The 9920-nt window shown below is 44.0% G+C and overlaps 1 protein-coding gene across 1 annotated transcript; it reads right to left on the bottom strand.

The window, feature by feature from the left end:
- Nucleotides 1-3917: 3917 nt before the first annotated feature.
- ODF1 (outer dense fiber of sperm tails 1) lies at nt 3918-6735 on the bottom strand. Its single transcript, XM_029063423.2, has 2 exons — nt 6283-6735; nt 3918-4432 (listed from the first exon to the last, which is right to left on the bottom strand). The coding sequence occupies exons 1-2, from the start codon at nt 6606-6608 to the stop codon at nt 4108-4110; spliced, it is 651 nt and encodes a 216-aa protein (XP_028919256.1). The 5' UTR covers nt 6609-6735; the 3' UTR covers nt 3918-4107.
- Between the last annotated feature and the right edge of the window lie 3185 nt (nt 6736-9920).

Below are 9920 nucleotides of genomic sequence, written 5' to 3'. Positions count from 1 at the left end.
TCGAGAGGTTGACTAATAAAGCTAAAATGTGGCAAAAGGAAAGATTTTACAGTAGCTGCAGAATTCAATCATATTTACTGAGCTCTTACTGCATGCAGAGTACTAAGCGCTTGGGAGAGTACAACATATCAATAAACAGACACATTTAATAATAATGTTGGTATTTGTTAAGCGCTTACTATGTGCAGAGCACTGTTCTAAGCACTGGGGTAGACACAGGGGAATCCGGTTGTCCCACGTGGGGCTCACAGTCTTAATCCCCATTTTACACATGAGGTAACTGAGGCACAGAGAAGTTAAGTGACTTGCCCACAGTCACACAGCTGACACGTGGCAGAGCTGGGATTTGAACTCATGACCTCGGACTCCAAAGCCCGTGCTCTTTCCAATGAGCCAACATTTCCTGCCCAGAATGAAAATAACATATAGTAGTGGTGTCTTCAGTTTCCTTCCTTAGAATTACTCACACACATATGTATGGAGCAGGGGATATTCAAGACCTACGCAAAAAAGAGGACTTCCAGGTACCCGAGAAGCAGCTTGGCTTAGTGGAAAGAGCCCAGGCTTGGGAGTCAGAGGTCGTGGGTTCTAATCTCAGCTCTGACACCTGTCAACTGTGTGACTTTGGGCAACTCACTTAACTTCTCGGTTCCTCAGTTATCTCATCTGTAAAATAGGGATTAAGACTGTGAGTCCCATGTGGGACAACGTGATAACCTTGTATCTACTAGTGCTCAGAAGAGTGCTTGGCACATAGTAAGCGCTTAATAAATACCATCATTATTGTGAACAGGTATAGGAAGACAAAGGGGAGAAACACAGTCTAGGGAGGAGGGTTTAGCGTTTAATCCCCCTTTTATAGTAGAGGAAATTTAGGCTTGGAGAAGTGAAGTGATTTGTCCTCTGTCACAGAGCAAACGATTGGCAGAGCCGGGATTAGAACCCAGGACATTGACTCCCAGCCCCGTGCTCCTTCCTCCAGATTGCGCTGCTTCTCATCTATGTCACTATGTCACTATAGAAAGGAGGTTGGGAGTGCTGACGTTGGTGGCCCAGGAGGCTTGAGCCCCATGGCCACCTCACACAAGTGTTGTCTGTCCTGCAGCAGGGCTGGTGATTCCATGAATGCCCTGTGGCAAGGGATGCTGACTGGGGGAAGCACCACAATCACCAAAAGGCCCTCCGCATAACCCTCTTCTCACTACTGCTGACCAAGTTCAGGGGCTGTGCTGGAGAAGGTCTCCCCTAACATCATACAGAAAGAGATAATGGTGAACCCCTGATGACCTGATGACCCCTTTCCCACATCCTCCCCCTGGCTAGAACTCCCTCCCCATTCATATATCCAGATCACCACTCTCCCACCTTCAAAGCCTTGTTAAGGTCACATCTCCTTCAAGAGGCCTTCCCCAAGTAAGCTCTCTTTTCCCCAGCTCACTCGCCCTTCTGCATCCTCCATTCACCCCAATCTGTGACCTTTGGACATTTGATACTTACCGCACCCCCAATCCTACAAGCCTAGTGGCAAGAGCACAGACTTGGGAGTCAGAGTACATGGGTTCTAATTTTGGTTCAGCCCCTTGTCTGCTGTATGACTTTGGTCAAGTCACTTAATTTCTCTCTGTCTCGCTACTTCATCTGTAAAATGGGGATAAGACAGTGAACCCCACATGGGATAACCTGATTACCTTGTACCTACCCCAGCACTTAGTACATAGTGAGCACTTAATAAATGCCATTATTATTAGTATTATCATTCATTTACATATTATAAATTATTTATTTATTCCTATTAATGTCTTTCTTCCCATCAAGACTGTAAATTCATTATGGGCAGGGAAAGTGTCTGCTAATTCTGTTGTATAGTAATCTCCCAAGCACTTAGTACAGTGCTTCACACATAGTAAGCTCTTAATAAATGCTAGCTCGTTGTGGCAGGGAATGCCACTATTTATTGTTAAGTTGTACTTTCCCAAGTACTTAGTACAGTGTTGTGCATACAGTAAGCACTCAATAAATATGAATGAATGAATAAATATAATTGATAGATAGTGCAAAAACTTCTTCTTAAAACTCAGTGGCATTTTTCCCCCGTTTAGACTGTGAGCCCGTTATTGGGCAGAGATTGTCTCTGTTGCCAAATTGTTCATTCCAAGCGCTTAGTACAGTGCTTTGAACATAGTAAGCACTCAATAAATACAATTGAATAAATGAATGAATTTTTCAGTCCTGCACAAGGAGGAAGTACCTAGTGAATAAGTGTATCAGGGGTCAAAGATAGGTAGACCAGAGGTCTGGATTTTGTGGAGAACCATAAAGCTATAGGGACTGCAAGGGCTGTCCAAGCAGCCACAACCCAACTGCAGCATGAAAATAATAATCATAATAATCATAATAATGGCACGTGTTATGTGCTTCCTATGTGCCAAGTGCTAAACACTGGGGAAAATACAAGCTAATCAGGTTGGATACAATCCGTGTCCACCACAGGGCTCACAGTCTTAATCCACATTTTACAGATGAGGTCACCGAGGCATAGAGAAGTGAAGCGACTTGTCCAAGGGGAGGGGGATTTGGGAGGAAGAAAGCTGCTTTCCAAATGCTCAGGATGATGTGCAAGTTGCAGCAATGTGAATCTGGCTAGTCAGATGCTCCAAGGCTGCTAATAATAGCAACAATAATTGTGGTATTTGTTAAGTGTTTACCATATTAAGCGCTGGGGTAGATACCACATAATCAGGTCAGACACAGACCCAGGCCTACATGGGGTTCACAGTCTATGGAGGAGGGGGAACAGGTATTTCATGCCCATTTTACAGACGAGGAAACTGAGAGGTGAGGTGACTTTGGGTAAGTTACCAGCAGACAAGTGGTAGAGCTGGGATTAGAACCCAGGTCCTTCTGACTCCCAGAACCATGTTCTATCTGCTAGGCCATGTTGCTTCTGCCTACCTTGGGTCTTCACTGCCTGTTGTGAGCATCACTGGCCAAGGCTGGGCTGAACTGGGCTCTGATCTGAAGCACTGCCCACAGAGGCACATTCCCCAGCTCCAGTGCTGATGCAGTGGGTAGCAATGGGGGCCATAGAAGGAATTGGCAGGGGTTGGAGGGAGGTGCGAGGTGGGGGCTTGATGCCAGGCCACTGAAAAGGTTAGCTTCCTGATGTGTGTGCCCATTAGGGACAAGACTGAGACCATCAACTCCCCCTCCTCATTTACACTTAGTTTCCTTATGTCACATTCTTCTCATCATCTATCCCTGGAGGAAAGCTGAACTCCTCACATATGTTCACCTAGCTCTTTTTCTTCCACTAAGACCACTAACCCCCATCTCATTCAAACTCAGATTTCTTAGTATCTCAGCTAGGCATTCCACTGCGGAGCACTCCTTTGAGGCCCATGTGGCTTTTTCGAGGAGTAAAAGTCATTTGGGTTATTGAGTGTTCCTCCTCAAGATCCCTGGATAGTGTGGACCTATTTTTTGTGGACAAGTGTTTACTGCCAAACTCACCGAGATGCAGCATGGCCTAATGGAAAAAGTGCAGGCCTGGGAGTCAGAGAATCTGGGTTTTAATCCTGGCTCCACCACTTGCCTATTGTGTGACCTTGGACAAGTCATATAACTTCTCTGTGCCTTAGTTCCCTCATCTGCATAATTGGAAGTCAATATCTGCTCTCCCTCCCTTCATGTGGGACCTGATGACCTTACCTACTACAGTGCTTGGTACATAGTAAGTGCTTAGCAAACACCATTATTATTATTATAGTAAGCACTTAACAAATATCACAATTATTATTAATGGTAATGACTATTTCCCATGTCTTTTTCTGGCTCACTGACAATGCAGTATTCTCCCCAGCTGAGAGATCCAAAAAACTTTGACATACAGGCACCCACACAAATACATACACACAAAGTTTTGCAATTTTCCTTTATATGTAGCCTACTGACTCTATCTCCAAAACTGAGGAGAGAAATCACCAGAAGAGCTGTCTAAACACTGGCAATAGGCACCATCATTAAAACACTCTCCATGAGAATATTGCCTTGTAATAAACACTACTATAAACCAGCCTATCGTCTGTATGTCCTACTGCCTGTATGTCTTTACAGTATCATCTTCCTTTCATAATATCCTGGAAGTTCACATAGAGTTTCTATCTTCACTACATTATCAGTTCCGAAAGAATAGATCACATCCTTCTCATCCACCCCTGGAGGTAAATTGAACTCCTTGCAGATGTTCATGTAGCTGTAATTCTTTGATCCAAGACACTCGTATGTGTTCTCCCGTTCTGCCGACACGGACACCTTCCCGTCTTTCACTTTGACTTTCACTTGATCCGGTTCAAATTCACACATATCCACCGATGCTAAAACGCTACTCCTGTCGAGGTCTCCTACCAGCATCCTATTTGTTTGTCTTCTCAGCCTGGAATTGAAAGTAGAAAATGAAAGGAGTTCAGACGAACCAATAAAAACTTTTATGCTAAATGTAAGCATAAGTATGCTAGGCTGTTAGCATCTTGAAGGAAGGGAGCATGTCTGCTTACTTCATCAGTCATATTTATTGAGCTCTTAGTGCATATAAGCACTGTAGTAATAGCTTGGGAGAGTACAGTTTAACAGAGTTGGTAGACATGTTCCCTGCCCACGGGGAGCTTGCAGTCTAAGAGGGGGAGACAGACCTTAAAATAAATTATGGATATATACGTAAGTGTTGTGGGCTCGAAGGTGTGATAAGATACAAATCAAAATGCAAGAGCGTTGCAGAAGGGAGGGGGCTGAGAGGGGAAATGAGGGCTTATTGGGGAAGGTCGCTTGGAGGAGATGTGATTTTAATCAGGCTTTGAAGGTGGGAGGGTGGCCTTCTGTCAGATATGAAGGGGGAGGGAGTTCCGGGCCAGAGGCAGGATGTGGGTGGAGATCTAGAAGAGATATAGATGAAACTGTGGTTGGTGTTAGAGGAATGCAGTGAACAGTTTGGGTTGTAGTAAGGATTCTGCAAGGTCATATAGAAGCAAGGTGATTGAGTGCTTTAAAATCGATGGTAAGGAGTTTCTGTTTGACGTGGAGCGGGGTGGGAAATCACTGGAGGTTCTTGAGAAGAGGGGAAACAGAGACTGAGTGTCACTAACAATAATAATAACCCTCTGGTCACTAACAATAATAATAATAATTATGGTATTTGTTCAACGCCTACTATGTGCCAAGCATTGTTCTAATCTCTGGGGTGGTTACAAGCACATGGGGTTGGACACAGTCCCTGTTCCACCTGGGGCTCACAGTCTCAATCTCCATCAGATGAGGTACCTGAGGCATAAAGAAGTGAAGTGATTTGCCCAAGGTCACACAGCAGATATGTGGCGGAGCCAGGATTAACCACCGTGGCCCCCTGGGCAAACACACTGGAAAGTAGGCACAGTAAGTGGTTCGTGATAAAGGAGCAGAAGTGGCCTCTTCCTCTCTCAGTGTTCACATTAGGAACTGTGCTCCCATCCTTCCTTGCCTTTGATGCCTTGCTTCCTCCCTCCTGCTGGCCTGGAACTCCCTCCCCCTTCAGATCTGACCCACCAACATCCTCTCCATATTCTAAGCCCTACTAAAATTATATCTCCTCCAGGCAGCCTTCCCTCACTAACCTCTCACCTCCCCACCCTTTTCTCCCTCCCTTCTGCGTTGCCTATCCTCTAAAGTCCTACACTCCTCTAAGCACTTTGTTACCGCACCTCCATGGCAATTATGTACAAACCCACTATATTCTATTGCTTCCCCCCACCTCTAATTTATTTCACTGTCTGTCTCCTCTGAGAGATTGTAAATTGCTTGAAAGCAGGCAGACTATCAACTCCATTGTATTGTACCCTCCCAAGCACTTAGTACAGTGTTCTGCAAACAGTAAGTGCTCAATAAATACCATCGATTGAATGATGGTTCGATACATCCTGAGCACTTAATATAGTCCTCTGAATGCAGTAAGCACTGGGTAAATATCATTAATCGATTACAATTTAAGTACTCATATAACCGTTCTCTCTGATGGCTTTGAGACTGTTAGTTCCCATCTAGGAATCATTTACTGTCATTATCTTGTTTCCTCACTGATGGAGTTTCCTTTGTCAAATATCTTTCCCTATTCCAACCTACAAGGCTAATATTAAGGGAATTTCACCTTTTATCACTGTACTTTCCCAAGTGCTTAATTCAGCACTCTGCACAAAGTAAGTGCTTAATAAATACAATTGAATCAATATAAATATCTAATACTATCAGTTCCTTTACTTAGCCAGTTCTCTCTTTTCCTCCTGTAGGAATCGACAGGTTCTCCTCTCCAGACTTCTGAGTGATGGTCGAAATGGACAGTAGTGATGTCTGTCACACAAGCAGTATGGATATAGATCACACAGGCAACAGAGGTGTGAATATCGGCGGGTACCACACAGGCAGAAGGGAAATGGGTGGACTCTACAAGTGCAGAAAGGATGCAGATATACACTGCACAGGCAACGCGCGTTCACCTCTGCTAGACATCGCAAATGTCTTAGTCCTCGGTCCACTTCCCTAATTTCCCTTTTTATCTTGTCTAAGAGACAAGTCAGTGCAGTCATTTTGGTCACACCTTACTGGTCTGCGAGCGCATTTGTTACATAGCACCCGGGAGGAAAAAATTTCTTCTAAGCTCTTCTCAGATGTTTCCTATAAAAAGAAAGAGATGCATGGTTCGGCTATTCGACGGGGCCTCTATGACATCATCTCCTTCCGAGAATGTCAGAATCTTTCAGTTGCCATATGAACGGTAACTAGCCATGGGTTTCTGGAATGCTCTTGTTCATGCAGTAAAATTGAAATCTCATTACTTATAAGGCTATAAGCTCGCTATGGGCAGGGAACATGTCTGCAAACTCTGTTGTATTCTTCCAAGTGCTCAGTACAGGGCTCTGTACACAGTAGGTACTCAATAAATGCCACTGATTGATGGATTGAAGTTGGACCATCAATCAGTGGTATTTATTGAGACACTCCAGTCTACTAAGAATGTGGGAGAGTACAATAGAGAGAGGAGAGATAATAATAATTATAATGGTATTTGTTAAGCGCTTACTATGTGCCAAGCAGTGTTGTCCCACGTGGGGATCACAGTCTTAATCCCTATTTTACAGATGAGATAACTGAGGCACAGAGAAGCTAAATGACTTGCCCAAAGTCACACAGGTGACAAGTGGTGGAGTCTGGATTAGAACCCATGACCTCTGAATCCCAAGCCCATGCTCTTTCCACTGAGCCACGCTGCTTCTCTATGTGTTAGAAGGAAAGCCATCTTATTCACAGTGAAGTTCAATTTCTGGTTTTTAGTCCATTTAATTTTCTGAGGCCTTCTTGCAGTTCATTCCAACCTCCATGACTTTTCACCACCGAGAAGTGCTAAGTGTCACCTGCAGACTTTAAGATTTCATTACACACTACCTCTTCCTCACTGAATATGCTAAGTAGTTTCATAAAGAATGTTAAGTAAAACTGGTCAATCAGTCAATCAGTCGTATTTATTGAGTACTTACCGTGTGCAGAGCTCCGCCGCTTACCAGCTGTGTGACTTTGGGCAAGCACTTCACTTCTCTGGGCCTCAGTTCCCTCATCTGTAAAATGGGGATGAAAACTGTGAGCCCCACGTGGGACAACCTGATCACCTTGTATCTCCCAGTGCTTAGAACAGTGCTTTGCACATAGTAAGTGCTTAACAAATGCCACATTATTATTATTATTGCTCTTTTTTTAATGATACTTATTAACCACTCACTATGTGTTAGGCACTGTACTTAGCCCTGGGGTAGATACAATCTAATCAGATTGGACCCAGTCCATGTCCCACATGGGGCTCACAATCTTAATCCCCCTTTTACAGATGAGGTAACTGAGGCACAAAGAAATTAAATGACCTGTCTGAAGTCATGCAGCAGGGTAAATACAGAGCTGGGATTAGAATCCAGGTCCTCTGACTCCCAAGCCTGTGCTCTATCCACTAGGGCACACTTCTCTTTCTCATGTGAGTAGGATCTGAAGCACTCATGTTGCAAAGTTTTTGTTTGCCAAGTCACTCAGAGGAGATGAGATCTTGGGAAAACATTAAAAGGGCAGCACTAAAGCTTTCTAACTGGGATCTTGGGCCATCTCCTCCCCTCCCCATTCTCCCTGCTCCTTCCCTTTGTACTTCCCCCTTCCCCTCCCCACAGCACTTGTGCATATTTGTATATATTATTTATTACTCTATTTTGTTAATGATGTGTATATATCTATGATTCTATTTATCTTGATGATACTGACACCAGACAACTTGTTTTGTTTTGTTTTGTTGTCTGTCTCCCTGGTTTAGACTGTGAACCTGTTGTTGGGCAGGGATTGTCTCTATCTGTTGCTGAATTGTACATTCCAAGCGCTGAGTACATGGCTCTGTACATAGTAAATGCTCAATAAATACGATTGAATGAATGAATCTGATTAATCTGCTACCACCTGCAGAGGACATATTTATTGCAGAGACTTCAAGTCCAATACCAGCCTCGCCTAGCATTCTGTCTTCTACACAAAATGCCAAAGTCCCTAAAAGAGAATGCTCCTATCAACCACAGAATTCAATAAGGGCTCAGAACCTTTCAGCTGCATATCTACTCAGCTCCCTCACACTTTCCCAGCTATTTGGCCTAGATTCATCTCCGCCCGCCAGCACTTCAAGTAGGTTTTGCTTCCTACACTAGTAATTTTTGTCAATTTCTGTCAAAGGTTTAAGTTCCTTGAGGATTGGGATCAGATTTAACTACTATATCGCACTTTTCCAGACACTTAGGACAAAGCTTTGCAGCAGTCAATCAGTGGTATTTATTGAGGGGCTTACTGCATTCAGAGCACTGTATTAAGCACTAGGGAGAGTACGTTACAGTTGGTAGTCATAATCCCTGCCCATAAGAGGCTTAGAGTCTAGTTGGGGACAATTTATTTTCAAACAATAAAATAAATTACAGATATGGGAAACAACAGAGTGTAAAGATACGTAAAATGCTCTGGGCATGGGAATGGAGTGAATATCCAGGAGTTAAGAGGTGAGAAGCAGCATGGCATAGTGGGTAGAGCACGGGACTGGGAGTCAGAAGATCATGGGTTCCTCTCTACTGTGTGGCCTTGGGTAAGTCATTTTACTTCTCTGGGCCTCAGTTACCTCATCTGTAAAATGAGACCGAGATTGTGAGCCCCACATGGGACGGACTGTGTCCAACACGATTTACTTGGATCCACCCCAGCGCTTAGTACAGTGCCTGGCACATAATTCTGGCACATAATTAAGCGCTTAATAAGTACCATAATTATTATGATCACAAGTGCATAGGCAATGCAGACGGGAGACTAGGATGGATAGATGAAAGATTAGTCAGGGAAGGTTTCTTGGAGGTGATACGATTTTAGGGTGGCTTTGAAGATGGGGAGAGTGGTAGACTGTCAGGTATGAAGAAGGGTAAACCCGTTGTTGGGTAGGGATTGTCTCTATCTGTTGCCGACTTGTAATATTCCAAGCGCTTAATACAACGCTCTGCACATAGTAAGTGCTCAATAAATATGATTGAATAAAGGAGTTCTGGTAGGAGGAGGATTTTGTGAACTAGGGGCTGATGTCGAGAGAGACACAAGATAGAAGTGCAGTAAGTAGGTTGCTGGGTGTTAGAGGAGCAAAGTGTGTAGGCTGGGTTGTAATGGGAGATAGGTGAAGATAGGTGGGACAGTTGACTGAGCATTTTAAAGCTAATAGTGAGGAGTATCTGTCTGATGCGGAAATGGATGGGTAACCAGAGGTTTTTGAGTAGTGGGGAGATGTCTTCATATCCGATAGGCAATTACTCTCCCCCATTCAAAGCCTTATTGAAGGCACATCTCCT

Source organism: Ornithorhynchus anatinus, chromosome 4 (assembly GCF_004115215.2).
Source record: "Ornithorhynchus anatinus isolate Pmale09 chromosome 4, mOrnAna1.pri.v4, whole genome shotgun sequence".
Taxonomy (NCBI): Eukaryota; Metazoa; Chordata; class Mammalia; order Monotremata; family Ornithorhynchidae; genus Ornithorhynchus; species Ornithorhynchus anatinus.
The sequence above is the reverse complement of the archived record's forward strand: the minus strand, read 5'-3'. Positions and strand labels throughout refer to the sequence as shown.